Source organism: Pygoscelis adeliae, unplaced genomic scaffold, assembly GCF_000699105.1.
Source record: "Pygoscelis adeliae isolate BGI_AS28 unplaced genomic scaffold, ASM69910v1 Scaffold75, whole genome shotgun sequence".
Taxonomy (NCBI): domain Eukaryota; kingdom Metazoa; phylum Chordata; class Aves; order Sphenisciformes; family Spheniscidae; genus Pygoscelis; species Pygoscelis adeliae.
Window position 1 is genome coordinate 5,737,541 of NW_008824772.1, and position 15,519 is coordinate 5,753,059.

Below are 15,519 nucleotides of genomic sequence, written 5' to 3' on the forward strand. Positions count from 1 at the left end.
ACACCCACCCAGCATCGGTAGGAGGCCTGCAAAGGCCCACACCAGACATCCAAAGCATTTTAAGTATGTTATGAACCAGCTGGATGGAAACATACTTCTCCCCTCTCAGCTGCAGCTTAGGCTCCTCCTGTTTAAAACCGCAGGGGACGGGCCCAGCTTGACCCAAAGGATTGCTGCTGCAACCCCAAAACTGCCTCTTGCACCCAGACAGGGAGAGGCTTAGGCTAACATGGGAGCGAAGGCAGCTGTGCAGGCAGAGAAGGATTCCCATAAGCAGACAGGGTTGCTTTCCGTGGGCAGATGTGCAGACACTGCTGCCTGGATGCTCCTAGTTCAGGGTCAGGGTGGGGCTGGAGGCTGGTTCCTGCACACCCACGAGGGCAACACCACCGCAGCAGATGCTGTGGCACCCCACAATGGCACCACAGTATCTGTCCTGCAGGGAGGAACATGCAGGCTCAGGACAAAGCAGGGCGAGGATGAGCCTCTCCCGCACTGAATCAGGCCACAGTAGAAAGCAGGTTATTACCCAGATTTAAAGCCAGCCCCAGGAGCCCTTCCTGCAGCTCCTGACATTCATTCCTGCAGCACCTGGCCTCACTGAGCACCGAAAGGTGACGGATGCCCCACTTCTAGGCTTTAGTACTGTCTGTAAGCAGCCCAGCAAGTCTCAGTCTCATTCTTAGTGCCCAGCAGTCACATCCCATCCCTGGGGACCCTTCCCTGAGCAGACATCTATCACCTCCCATGTGATGTCCACGACAGGCATTTCCCACCTGGGTCAGTACTCTACCTCGCTGGCTGCAATGTCAAGGGCAAAGCTAGAGAAGGACAAGGGATCCAGACACACAAGGTGCTTATGTATTCATTTACTGCATCGCCTTTTATAAACCTTCCTGGCAATAGCTGCTGCTGGAAGAAGCTCAAGAAGGAAAACCAGGAGGTTTGATCAAGAGGGAGATGCACTGTGCACAAGGAAGAGGAGGATGCTGTGCTCCCAAGGACCAGGCACTGGCAGAGGGGTTTTTGGGCTGGTTTGGCCTCAGACACCTCCTGTCCCCGCACCACATGCAGCACAGCCACTGCCTGCAGTCTCAGGCCAGCCACCGCTGCCAGCAGGGCTTCAATACCAGGACACATCCCAGCCCCAGGCCAGAACCTGGACACAGCTCGATGTGCACGTGCTCCGTGAAGCTGAACATCAGCCACAGTATGAAAAGCAGCAGTGACTGCCCTTTGCAGAGCTGGTGGTACCTGCTGGTGGCAGACAGCAACATAAACCACACCTAGAGTCGGCTCTCCAGCAGGTAACAGGGCTTTGGAGGTGACTTAGGAAGCTCTGTTCAGCTACAGTCTTTTACAGCAAAGAAATCCCCTGCACCCATGAGACCTCACGTAACTAGCCCTTGGTTACATCACTCCACTGGAGTCCCGCTCCGAGCTCCCTCAAAAAGCAACTCGGCAGCCGCAGCTCAAACACATGTGAGCTGGGAGTTACAGCCTGCGCCAGCCTCTGCCCTGGCATGGCAAACGCTACATACAATCCCTTTCCCTGCATCTGCGTGGGAACTTGGACAGGCACCAGCATGGGGCTCCTGGCAAGAGCAGCCTTGCCATGTGCCAATGCTCAGCTCCCACCGGACTCGCCTCTCCCCAGCACACGTGTTGCTGCTCGCACTATCCTCTCCGTCCACCTGCTTTCCTTCTCCTCCACGAGCCTCCCTGTGCTGACAGCCACTTCTTTCTGGTCCTGTGCATTTCTTTTCTTTCTGTCTCCCTTGCTCAGTCCCTCTCTCAGGAAATTAAAGATAATCCTCCCTTTTTTTGCTACCGGATTCCCTGTTTAACATTCGCTGCATGTGCTTGCACTGATTCAAAATGGGATTAGACTTTCTGTTGCTTTGATGTCAGCTGGGCTTTGCACTTAAGGCAGAGGGGGAAAAAGAAAATGTCTGTTAACAAACCTCTTGGGTTCTGCCCATCCACTTGCACCCATCCTGGAAATGGTCAGGCACATTTACCTGCAGAAACTGGGTCCCCTTCCAGGATCAACCCAAGGGGAATAGACCAACTCACAACCCCAGCACCACAGTCCCTGCGCCGGTCATTATTCTCTGGAAATGCCCAATTTCCACCCCAACTCTATTATCATCCTGCACCGTGGAGGCTGAATGGCTCCCGTCAGGAGGGAGGTGTCATTAATCATTGGAAAACCACAACTTACTGGCTGTCAGTGAATATTGCAACTTCCAGCTGCTGTGCAGCAGGGAGCATGTGGGCCACCGGCATCGCTTCAATAGAGATTGGGACTCGGGGCTCCCCACTGGGAATACCCCAAGCCACTCGTTTCTAAGGGAGAAGCAGGTGCTGCATGATGGCTAAGATGGAAATCCATACCCTGCTCCCCGTGGTGTGATACCTGTGCTACAGCACAGTCCAAGAATCAGGAATTTCCCTCTGCTTCCTCAGGCCTGAGCTTCTCCCTTTGGAGGACAAGGATTTGCAGTTATTTTTAGTGGCTGGTACCTCCAACACCAGTCTGAAGCGGATGAAGAATATTTTTCCCATGCTGTCTGTGACAGTCTTGCTTTGCGTCTGAGACATGGCTCCTCAAGTTCACAATGTCCAAACTAGGCTGCAGCACAGTTCGGAGCTGGGGCATGATCTCCCTCATCTCTGTCCTGCACTGATCTCACACCAGAAGAAAAGAGCCTTTTGCACGGGATTCTGCAGAGCCGCAAACAGGGCCAGGATCTGATGGTGGGTCCTATTCCTGCTCATTTAGGACAGCCCTTTCCCAGGGTCTCCAGGGGCTCACAGGTGGTTTCTACTGCCTGATGTTCCAGCTCCGTTCCCATCTGAGCTTCACTGCACAGGCAGTTGGTTCTCCTCTGGGTAACAGACAGGTCTGGGGGCAGCAGAACTGGAGATATTCAGTTGCACTTAGAACCATCCCAGCAGCTTCTGCAGGTTATTTGGGAGAGCAGCTCCATGGACAAGCACAGTCCAGCCATGGCCAGGACTCACCTCCCAGCCCTCTCTCCAGGGAGAGGCATAGCAAATGCCTGCAGAGCAGAAGCGGGGACACACCTATGCTCTCCCTGGGATGTGGCAGCTGTAAGCCCTCTGTCACCCACACCACTGCACTGCAGCCCTGGCTGGCACTGCCACTGTATCAGGCATCCTCCAGGATTGCCCAGGGACTCAGGATACGCCTCTACCAACACAGCATGGTGTCTAATCCATTTTGCCCGGTGCACACACACAGACTTGATTAATGTCTGCAATGAGCTCCATCCATCATCGGGGAGTAAAGGAGATTAACTCTGCAGCACGCCTACCTCACGTTGATCCCATTCTCCAAACCTCCTGATTAAAGGCAAGGCTGCCTTATCTGTCAGGCCAGGAAACACAAATATCCGGGTTGACTGGGGATGAAGGGAAGCTGCGGGCGCTTGGGCTGCAGACAGGGCACTGCCAGCCCGGCCACAGCACACTTGCCTTTAGGGCCGTGCTGATGCACCCCTGCTCCCCCACGCTGCCAGCCCTGCTCTCCATTCCTGTTGCTCCCTGCCTCTCTGCACCCTCTGCTCCTTCCTCCCAGCCCTTTCTTGCCATGCTGGCAGGGATGGCCAGAGGGAAAGCAGCAACTGGAACCCTGCAGGAAGGCAACGCTGAAAACCAAAGTCTGGGGTACCATTTCCCCTCAACAGTCAGCAGGGAAGATGTCACTCCCCATCCACAGAGGGAATTTGGATGAGCCAATTTGGAGGCCTGGAGTGACCTGGGCAAATCCCCTCTTGGGGCCGCAGGCAAGGCTGTGGCTGACCAGCACTGCAGAGGGCAGCCGCTCAGCCGGGCTCTGCCCCGAGAGGACACGTGTAAAGTGGATGCAAGGAATTAGCAGTGCCATCTGGATGGGCTCCAGCTCCTGCCCCTGGCTCGCTGCTGATGCTTCATTAACAGCTCCCTCCTTTCAGGTCCCATCTCCTTGGCTTCTGTTGCAATCAGCTGGGCTGGAGTTTTGTTGTCTTGGGTTTTTTCCAAGTGGAAATTATTTCTCATTTCTTTTAACAATCAGGACACAGAGAAAGAGACAGGAGAGGAAGGAATTTCCAGGAGATGAAAGGGCAGGATTAAGGACACTGCTTTCGCTTTGTTATCCCTCTAGTGTGGCTAAGAAATTCCTTTCAGGAGAAGGCTTTAATTAACTATGTTTTTCTGACAGGAAAGAAACCTGGACCTAGAGGTAGGTCTGTTTTCCCAGGTCTGCTGACAACCCTGTCTGCAACCTCAGCAGCCCAGATTCATATACACGCACATGCTTTTATACAAAACTCTGCACAATACATTTCAGTTTTCTTTACAAAGCCATTGAGTGTCACCCCAGTCTGGAAAATACGGGGGGGGGGCACAGACGACACACCAGTCATGAGCAAGGCTACCATGTACGGCACTGGTGGGAAGAGGATCTGAGTGCACTGAACCACAGGGCTACAGTGGCTCAAGATGTAGGAAGGGGCCTTTGCATAGAGGAATAACCCAGGGCAGGAGGCAGTAGAAATATCTCCATTGCCTTCTAGACCAACAGCCCCCCTCATACAGCAGGAAAAATCAGGGCGAGAGGAGAGAAAGAGGCCCGGTGGCAAACCAGGACATTTAGAAAGCATCACACTGATGTATCTGCATCCTCTACTGCCACAAAACCCTCCAGGAACTGAGTCAATCAAAAGTAACATTTGGGGGTGGTTTTTACCCAGGTGAACTCTCTCCAAATATTTTAAGGCAACCAGCAAAACGGCCAACTTCTGGCTTGTTTAACCCTTCTCCTGAAACCTTTATCAAGTTCGAAAGAAAGCACCGTCCCAGAAAACATCTTGTTCTATGAGCTTGACCTGCAAAACTGGCATGGTACCAGGTCTTCCCATCCCCAGCACCACCTCAGTCACCTCCCTGCACCCCGACTCTGCCCTGACCCGCTTAGTCTTTCTGCGGCTCAACTTTCTACAGAGACCTGGACACAAAAGACCGAAAATCCATGCAGGTTTGCAGAGGAAGCCTCACCCCCATCTTACACAACAGTAACTCCTGCCAGGGAAACATCTCACCCAGTCCCCCCAAGAATCACATTTGCCTTTTGTTGAGCCATGTTAAACAGGGAGCTCACACCGAACCCACATCTTGCTCCTCTCCTGTCTTTCCAACTAATGAGCTCCCAGCTGATAAAAAATGCTGATTGCTGTTGCTGAAACGTCTGTCTCTGCTCTTAGCATTTAACAGCCCAAGAGGCTAAGTGGTTTACCAATTATTGTTTTCATAAGCAAGCATCATTTTACTGTCACATTATCATTTTAAAAGGCCTCTTCCAGTGCCCTCAGCCATTGCCTCCAACCCTGGCAGACGTCTCTGCTCCCAGCGGCAGCACAGGGCACATATGGCTGATTTGCCAGGGGGAAGTAGAGAGAAAAGAAACATCTAGCTGTTCCAGGGACCCAACTGCCAAAGTGAGCAGAGCTTTTCCTGGGGCCTGCAGGTCCACATCAGGAGGGTTTCCCATCCCATGCTACCACCGCTAACAGCCTCCCTCTCAACACAAGACTTGAGACTCACTTGTGATTTATTCCTTATTCATTTTACAGGTTTTGTGTTTCTCCACGTCTTCTCCAACCTAAGAATTTCCTGGGAGATGCTGTATCAAATGCTTTACTGGACTTTAGACAGATTCAATGTACCGCAGCTCAAAAATCAGCTATTACTGCTTTCCTCCCTCCTGGCCCTGCTCAGAATCAGGCAGCAGGATTGCAGTCTCTGGTTATAAAACACCACCTCTCTTTTTTGATAGCTCTGTCATAAATCCTAGCGCTAGGATTTGCAATTTCATGTGACATCTCTTTCCAGGCACCGACTGGAGTTTATCTTGTCTCCCTGACTTGAACCTCTCAGGATTTTTAGTTTTTCTTCATCTCGGATCTGTAATTCCCATTTCCAAGTTCAACATCATTCTCATTGAAAAGGGTGGCAGAGTGCTCATTTTGAGTTGGGCAGACATCTATTCTTGGTCATCAACCCCCCTGCATCAATCCTCCTGCTCTGCCTGCTCTTGAGCCCCGTGCACAGTTATCTGTGATCTACAGATCTGAGCCAAGACTTTCTTACCCCCTATTCAGACTCAGAAGGAATTCAGATTACAGCTGCCTCCTCCTTGTGCTAATGCCTGTTCTTGTAAGAGGGAAGCATGGCAGGATTTGCCTCCCTAGGGGCTTCTGGCTGTTTCTGTCGGATGCCAAGAGCTGCCGGCAGCTTCTTATCTGCAACAACGGGATCTGCCCATTTCACCGAGCACACATCCACATCCCTGACCTCAGCACATCAGCCGCAGACAGCTGTGGAGCCCGCCTGCTTCTCGGTTTCCCTGTCACAGGGCATGCCCTGCTTGGCCCCTTCTTGTTATTTTTGGCTGTGCTTTTGTCTCTGGGATCCTCTAACTTTTAGCAATGAAAACAAACCCACAGAAGGCTGCTGCCCTGGCCTTTGGCTCACTGCAAGCAACTGGGATAGGCAGAGGCTGAAGGCTAAAACCTCAAATTAGCAGCATGGGACTGGAATGAGCCAGGATTGACCAGGCAGCTCAGACCTGTCATTTCAAGGCCAGGAAGCCTGCGGAGAGAGAGGAGGTGGTCATCTGGTTTCAGATAAATGCCTACTTTGTGCTAATTAATTAGAAATCCAGTGTGGATAACAAGAGGGTTTAGATGATTGTTTAGCTAAGTATTCCTGTAAAGCCATGTGTGACTATCGAGCAGCTGAGAAAGGGGATTCACCCTGCTGCATTCATTAGAGACGTACATGTACAAGAGAAAGCAGGGTCTGGGAGCTGGGAAATCAGGGCTTTGCTCATAGCTCAGTCTCAGGCCACAGCTCCATGTTCATTAACACCAGCTCAGGGCAGTACCGGATCACATGGTAGCACTGATCTGAATCAAATCCGGCATCAAGACATGACAGCAACTTCTTTCCAATCAGCCAGACCATATATGCAGCGCACATCTAGATCGATGTCAGCAATGCCTGAGTCACCATCAAGTTGCCTTGACAAAGCTACTCCTTCAAACCTTTGGGTTTCCTGTGGGTTTGGGTTTTTTTTTTAATCAAATTATTACATTCAGCACATGTCCCTCTGTGGGGATACAAAGAGTTGTGCTGTGATAATCATTGCAGAAAGATGGGTAAGATGCTGCCTAAGCCAGCGCTGTTGTAGAGAGAATTACAATCAATTTTTGACCTCAAGCTCAGCATGTGGCTTTAGGGAAATTATTTAGCTTTGCCACAAGATATTTTCCTTCCCTGTAGGTGAGAAGTGATAGCAAGGACTCACTTTCCAGGATCAAGGGAGGGAAAATGGATCAGTAGTTGGAAACTACTTTACCAGTCCTGCCTGAAAAGGGGTGAGACTGACATGCAGCTATTGGACAGAGACAACAGTATTCAAGTACGCAGCCAGTATGGAGGGTTGATGCACTATGTTTAACACAACCTGAATGAAAACATCCCTACCTCTAAAGCCACTGAAAGGGTGAAACTTCACCCATTAGGCTATTTCATCAACATAAACAAAGATAAAGAGCCAAGCAATAAATATGTAGAGGCCCGTTCTGTAAGTCTGGAGTTGTGAATAAGGAGACCAGTGAGTTAGAGGGGAGGATTTGCAACTTGGCTTTTAGTGAAGGCTCCTCTCTCCAGAGTGAAAATCAGAGTAGTAGCTAGGCGCTAAGTATTTAGCAAATGAGAAAGTTTCCATTTAATGAGAAATTATTTGGTGAAATGAGCTGGGGAAATGGTTTCAGTAGCATGGTAACAGAAGCTGGCGCTGCATTCTGCCCCACGGGATGCTGTGGTTCTATTAGTGTTGCGTAAGACAGGATCTCCAGCTAGGACAGACGCAGGAAATATAACTCATTACTGAAATGCAAGAGCATTTCAGGGTTAAACCACTGTTAGACCAGCCAGATTCATTCCCTAGTCGCAGAATTTGCCTAGCAGCAGCTTTGGAAGATTACTATCTTTCTTCACAACAGTGATGTTGCAGACAGGATGGTCTAAGGGTAGTGGTGATGCCAAGTTTGTAGGAAGAAGTTGGTGGTTTTTTTTCTTTTATGTTCAAGGGCTGAGCTCCATTTCCACACCTTCATCTACATCATTAGGCTGTCGAGATGGCAGTTCCCTGCTTAAATGTTAATTACTATATCTCTCTTTTAAGATGTGTTTTAAAGGAGTTAGTACCTCAATCTTCCTTGTAATTACATGGAGTGGTTAGTACAAGTCCTCGGCTATATGCCAAGATCCTTTGAGAGCTTGTCCCTGCTGCAGTTTCCAGTTTTGAGCACTCGCAGAACTAGCCCTTCAGAGAGCTGCTGTCTTCAAGTGTTCAGCCAGATAATGAGCCGATTACTGTGCCTGCTCCTCGTGGCGACAGTGAGCTCTACACACAGCCAGTCTGTGCATCACCAATTGGGGCGGTTAATATTCCTCTCCTCCTCTCTATCCTTTCAATGTGGTGGGGCTGGTCTCAGTGAAACCAGCCCCTCTTTGGGGCAAGAACTTCCATAATTTATTGACATAGCAAAAAGGGAGAACCAAACCTCGTCAAAGTCTGAATATAAAAGCCCAATAATAAAACAGTCACATAGCCATGCTGTGAAGTGAATGTCAAGTGCTTAGCACAGCTTTGTCGTTGCAGCTATGACATGTATGCATCAGGGATGGAGCAGCTGTGGTTTATCATGCCCCTACAGCTGACAAGAAGGAATTACAGCTTCCTCAAATGCAAGTTTCTAAGTGAACAGCAATATTTGAGATTGCAAATTAAAAATAGTACCGTGCTTTGGAAACTGCTAAATTTAAATGTCAGGTTCTTTCTTTGAAAGCTATAAAGATAGCTAGCTTCTCTCCAGGGAAAGTGAGTAGGAGCTTGTCAACGCAGGGAAAACATTTGGAATAGCAACTGCCCATCAATTTCCCATGCAAACACTCATACTATGTACTTCAAGACTGGATTAAGCAAAATTACATGAAGGCACTCACTGCAGAGGACAGCACCCTGTTCACAATGGCTCTCCTGCCTTAGGCTCCATTATCTCAGTACACAAACCGTAGCTTGCTTTCCAGTAGTAACTCCACATAGACGAACACTAAGATTTGCCCAAGATGTGAGAAAAAAGGGTCTTTTAAGAAAATATTAAGTGACTGAGAAACACCACTTTTTTCACAAGCTGTGCAGTTTCAAAACTGTCTTATATGCCATGGATATCTGCCAGGGAAAAACCTCTTGGGCAAATCACTGACTGAGGCAACTCCAGAGACTCAGCAAAAACCTCACAGCATAGCAGACAAATTGCCCCAGCCTGTCTCCAATTCCTAAGAACTACAATGCCTGGGTGAAGCATATTTCAGATTTCTGTCTACCACTGGTCCACTAGAGGACAACCTAATAATGATGAACTCCTTTGGCTTACATAGTAAAAGGCCCATACTGAAAATGCTGCTGCCACATCTGTCTTAGAGCCCATGCCGAGATTGTTGCTGGTATGTATGCTGGACCTCATTTTTAATGGTATAGATTACTTCTAGTCCCGACTGGTAGAGCCTTATGAAGCTCCAAAAAATGGGCCCTACAGTTGATGACAGCCTTTGCAACTACAGAGAAAGAGACAGAAGCAAGGGAGATTTCCAGACAGACAGATGTAGTTTTTATAAAGCAAATCCAATCCCCTACACTGCACTCTACCATAGACAAAAAGCTGCCTGTGGCTGCTGGTTTTCTTGCAGACTTCTGACACGATATCATGCCTTTTCAGTGCATGAAATGCTCAGAGGTACAGAATGATCCTTTCACCCTGGTAACATATGATTTATCAAACCATAATGGAGGAACCCAACTCATGTATAAACAGTGGGCAGGAAGCACAACAAAATCATCAGCTCAAAGCCACAGAAAAGAGCAGGCTACTGCTCTGGCAAGGCACAGAAAAAAAGCAAAGCAGTTACTCAAAACCCAAGGGGGTTCTTGCCTAGTATTTTTAAGACCAAAAAAAAATAGAACACAAATAAAATCTGAGCTAGTAGTAGAGCTAATTTCTGGAGCTGGGAAGCGAATGAGCTGTGGCAAGAAGTGGAACAGCAGAAAACAGCAGAGAATTAATTACAAGTGAAGTGTCTCAGGTTGGAATTAGAGAGGTCAGAGCGTCAAAGCAACAGAGTTTTCAGTGGGTAATTTGGTGCCTTGACATCCCCCACTAGTGGGGATGTGCCTGTGACTCAGGGATGAAAAGTGCATGTGTCTCTGCAAGAGAGAGAGATACACACTGAAGGCAGAAGATCAGAACTACTTAAAAGACAAAATCTGTTATTCCTCTCCTACTGATGATAGCGAGAGCAGGCTGGCTGTAATTGGGAGGGCGCAGATCCTAGCCATCGCTTCGGGGGCGGCATAGGGAAGTGATGTGAAGGGGCGCTCGCCGCAGCCCTATCGAGGCACTGCCCAGCCCCCGGCCGGGAGTCGGCCCCCTCCCACTCGAGGAGGGCAGCTTCCCCCGGCCCCGCTCAGCACCGGCATTCCCTCCCACTCGACGGCGGTGGAGGGATGCTCTCAGACGACGTGGCTGGCGGAGTCAGCTGCTCTTTGATGTCAGTACCTGCTCCGGGCTCGGCGGGGCGGGAGTGGGCGAGCGCAGCGCAGCTGAGCCGCTGGCTCTGCTCGCCGGCTGCAAGAGGGATCCTGCCTCCCACACTCTGCCCGGCCCCGGTCCACCGCGGCGGGGAAAGCGGGGGCCCACCCCATCGCTGCCGCGGATCCACCGAGGGAACTTGGCCAACTTTCTCCGTCCCTGGCACCGGGACTCACTGCCATGGCGTGAGCAGGGGCTGCGCGGGGCGGAAGCGCCTCCCGGGCAGCGCGCCCGCGCTGGGGTCGGAGCAGGGGCGCGGAAAGCTTTGCGAGGGAAAGTCCGCCTGCACATGCCTCGCGCTGCTGTGCAGCGCTAAGCCCGGCGCTGCTCGTGGTCAGCGGGGCTGCGGGGCCGGTACCCCATGAAGTGGGAGAGGCTGAGCGCAGGGGCACAGCCCTCCCCCCAGCACCCCACCCCCGGGCTGCCGGCCGGGACGAGAACTCTTTCAGCACCCGGGGGCGGACAGCTCCGGGCCCCGAGCGGGGTGGCACACGGAGGGCGAGACGGGGCTAACCCCGTCCCGGGGGCTGGAGAGGGCCCCTGGGTCCCAGACCTCCCGGGACATCGTACAGTATAAAAATAAAGCCCGAGCACCGCCGCTGGCTCCAGTGGCTTGAAGCGATTCGCCACCTTTTGGCTGTGAGACAGTTATAACTCAGCAGCCCGTTGGTCTTAGCTGTAAAGAGATGAACCAGCACAGCTAGACAGGGAGGGGAACAAGGCACAGAACATGAGACATCGCTAGAGAGGGAAGCAGAGATCCCCACCAGTCTCCTGCTTTCTCCACGCTACCACTGTTCCCAAATCAATGGTTTAGGGTCAGGCCGACCAGTTCTTAATGGTGCAAGTTGGTGAAACTCTTCAACAGAAGGTGTTTTATATGTGGTCTGACTCCCTCTCCACCAGCTTGTCCTTTATAAACTGAAAGTGTGCCTTAGGTGCTTCCCTCTGAAATGCAATAAAGACATAGTTTCTTATGTATCTGGGCATGGATGAGGACAACAATCACCTTAGAGAAAAAAAAAAATTTAGGCCAGTCGTCATAGTGCAGTCCCCTTTGGGACTTTTAAAAGGAGTAACAGGGCAGCCACAGATCTACAAAGCAAGGACAAATCAATGCCTGAAGTAGTTGTTTCAGTAAACAAAGTACAGCCACTTGGATGTGCACAGAAGCAGCACTGAAAATTCAGATTCAACCATATCTCAAGATGAAAGAGGCTTTAGAAAAGAGATAACTTTTGAGTATTTGATAGTCATGCACTTCTGACTCCAGCCCATAATACATGCACGGACTACAGCTTCACACTAGCTTCCAGCTAATAACACTTGAAAGTCCTGCTTGTACAAATACCAACAGCACGAAAGATGCTACAGCACTATACAGACTACCTTTCACATGAAGCCTTTGGGCTTGCACACATTCTGCTCTAAGGCCAGCTGAGCTCATTCCAAATGTTACAGGGTCACCATGAGCACTCTATTGATTATACTGCAGGAAAAGGACATTTTGTCCCAATTTCAAGCTAACCAAGTGGCCTTTATGGTTCACTCATACAATCCATTCCCACCACATTCATAACAAAGTTTGGGGCTAAAAGAGAGGAGAGCAGAACTCATAATAGCTATGTGCAGAACAGCAGGACCACAGTCGTATTCTTCCAATTTCTAGTCTGCCATCTTCAAGCATTAGGGAGGTGTAAGATCTGTTTGGAAGTTCAGGAGATGCACAGGCTGGATGCTGAAGAGTTAAGTATCAGGTCTCAATAAGGTGCTTGATGACAGTATGTTATCTACCAAAAGCTATTAACACAGGGCATTTCCTTGTGTTACTGAGCAGCCAGGAGGAAGAGGGGCCATTCAACCCCCCACAAATGGCCTGGACCAGGCTTTTTTGTCTAATCAAGCAAGCCTGTCTTTCACCTTCAGGCCATTGCCTCATTGGCTGCTTTCTGTCATCTGCATAGAGGCTTTCTGATAAAATGGTGCAGCAACAGCTCTACTGGATTCTGACCTTGGCCTTGCTTATGCCTAAGCTGGCTGCTTCCTAGTGCCAGAAGGACTGAGGCAGTGGCAGCTCATCATGTCCCACTTCTAAGAGCACTGAAATATTACATACAGTTGATGTGGCACACACTTTTCCAGCCACAGGCCAGGCCAGCGATGTAGCCCCAGCTATCTTGCCAATTCAGTCAAGCTTCTCTGTCACACCAAAGCAAATCTGGAGAAGTTTGTACTCAAGAATTCTAGAGGTCAAAGTCAGCAAACACCGCCTCAGCAAAGAGATACTGCTTTGGCAGAGACAACATCTTATGAGTATCTATTATTTCACTTAATCTCATTTTCAAGATTTCCCTAGGTTCTGTTGGTGGAGACCTCCCCACTTCTCCTACAAGTGGAGGCTTCTAAGGAGATAGAATAGTACGGTGACTGAAAGCATTTCCAATTAACACCACATTGAATCATCTGCAATTCAATGAGAGACATGCAGTCTAGGCTTAGGGGCTGTCTTGAGTGCCTTTGTAACAGCCACACAAATAACTCACACAAAGCATTCCCCTAGGGGAAAAAAAAAACAAACCAGGTCCCACAGGAGAGGAATAATGAGATGAAATGAGATTTGCCTCAGCTGAGAAGGTGATTTAAGACTCCATCACACACTGCGCATGGCAGTCTTGCAGAACAGAGAACACCACAATCGGTGCCTTAGACACCACCTTCTGTGCCCAAGAGCAGAAATCCCTGTTTGTTGGCACTGAAGGCTCATGGCTTCAAAACGTGATTTTAAACCCAGGTTGGGGACAAGGCAAATGTGAATTTGATTGTTTGGGCCTCCCACCTCAAAGAGCAACAGTCAAGCACCAGTGCTAATAAGTTAAGTATTATCAGCCAAGAATTTTGCTTTGGAAACCCACCTACATCCAGAACCCAGAGAGAGCAGCTTTAAGCCATGTTTTTCTCCATGTACAACTAGGGCATTCCCTGTTGAAGGGCCACTCTGAAACATAGTCCCAAAACCCTGTCTGGCCACACACCTGGATTTCTTTCTAGAAAAGAAACTAGAGAAAGAGAGAGGGGCAGGAAAGGAAGATGGAAAGGAGTGCATGCTCTGGCCTAACCCTGACAACTGAGGTGGGACACAGCCAGGGTACAGTCCCAGATCTCACAATATAGATAAGCATTATTTATCTGCCTGCATGGTCAATGAACTCTGTCTCATACTGTACAATAGACAAACCATCCAACAGATGAGCTGAAGCTTTCTGACAACAGCTTGAGCATTGACTATATCCAGATTTTGGTGCCCACATAGAGGCTTACTTCTCTGATGTGGAAAGCACCAGCTGCCTCACCCACTCCCCTCAAAATGGCTGGACACCCAGCACTCCCTGGAAGAAAAGTTACTATCCACTCCCTGCCAGATACTGGCAAGTGTAGAGGCACACCAGCCTGATGTTAGTACCCCAAAGAGAGATGGGGAGGTTGAGGTCAGGACAGAAGTACTGAGAGCTAGAGCTGAGGAAAAATGTCTACACATGGCCAGATTTGGGTGGTGTGCTGCATGCATTGGGTGGCAGAGGAGGAAGTGTCAAATCCCGAGCTAAGCCTCTCCAAGTATAGCAGAGGGTCTTAAACATCGTTCCAAGCTACATCTTTGAGGAGGATCCAGCTGCAGGACAGGGCAAGCACACAAAGATATAAAGAAGCTGCCTCTGGGTTGCACTCATGGCTTTGGTTTGTTTTGGCAGTAGCAGAGAAGCCAGCACCGTACACTAATGTGATCATGCCCAGTCTCTTCAGCATCATCTGTTTCCTGGGCATTGTGGGGAACCTCATTGTCATCTACACTATCGTCAAGAAGAAGAAGCTGAGATGCAAACAGACCGTGCCTGACATTTTCATCTTCAACCTCTCCATTGTGGACCTCCTCTTCCTCTTGGGCATGCCTTTCCTCATCCACCAGCTCCTAGGCAATGGCTCATGGTACTTTGGAGCTCCCTTATGCACCATCATTACTGCCCTGGACACCAATAGTCAGATCACCAGCACCAACATCCTTACAGTGATGACACTGGACCGTTATCTGGCAACTGTCTACCCTCTAAAATCTACTTATGTCCGGACCCCATGCGTTGCAGCTCTAGTTATCTGCTTGGTGTGGCTCCTTTCCTTCCTGACCATCATTCCTGTGTGGATGTATGCAGGTCTTATGCCTCTGGAGGATGGGACCGTCCGCTGTGCTCTCTTGCTTCCAAACCCAGAGACTGATATCTACTGGTTCACCCTCTATCAGTTCATGCTGGCATTTGCTGTGCCATTGATTGTGATCTGTGTAGTCTATTTTAAGATCCTCCAGCACATGGCCACCACTGTGGTCCCATTGCCGCAAAGAAGCCTCCGGGTACGTACCAAGAAAGTCACCCGCATGGCAGTTGCCATCTGCTCTGCCTTTTTTATTTGTTGGGCTCCCTTCTACATCCTCCAGCTGGTTCACCTCGGCATTGACACACCATCAATGGCTTTCTTTTATGCCTACAACTTTGCCATTAGCTTGGGCTATGCCAACAGTTGCCTCAACCCATTCCTCTACATTGCCCTCAGCGAGACCTTCAAGCACCAGTTCTTGGTGGCCATCCGCCCCGCAAGAGAGCCACATCGCAACAGCAGCTCTGTCAACAACAACAGCATGACAGAGGCCAGTGTATGTCTAAAATTGGCACCAGAATCTACTCAGCAGACTCAGTTTCTGGAGGACTTTTCCCCATGTTCACTGCCTGTGACTGTGGCTGTTCACTAG

General features: G+C 49.8%; 1 protein-coding gene across 1 annotated transcript in view; it reads left to right on the forward strand.

The window, feature by feature from the left end:
- LOC103916774 (melanin-concentrating hormone receptor 1-like) overlaps nt 1-15,519 on the forward strand; it is a 20,390-nt gene extending 4,871 nt beyond the window's left edge. The window contains exon 3 of the mRNA XM_009323825.1: nt 14,471-15,519. Coding sequence (XP_009322100.1) covers nt 14,471-15,519 — 1,049 coding nt within the window. The remainder of the gene's footprint in view (nt 1-14,470) is intronic.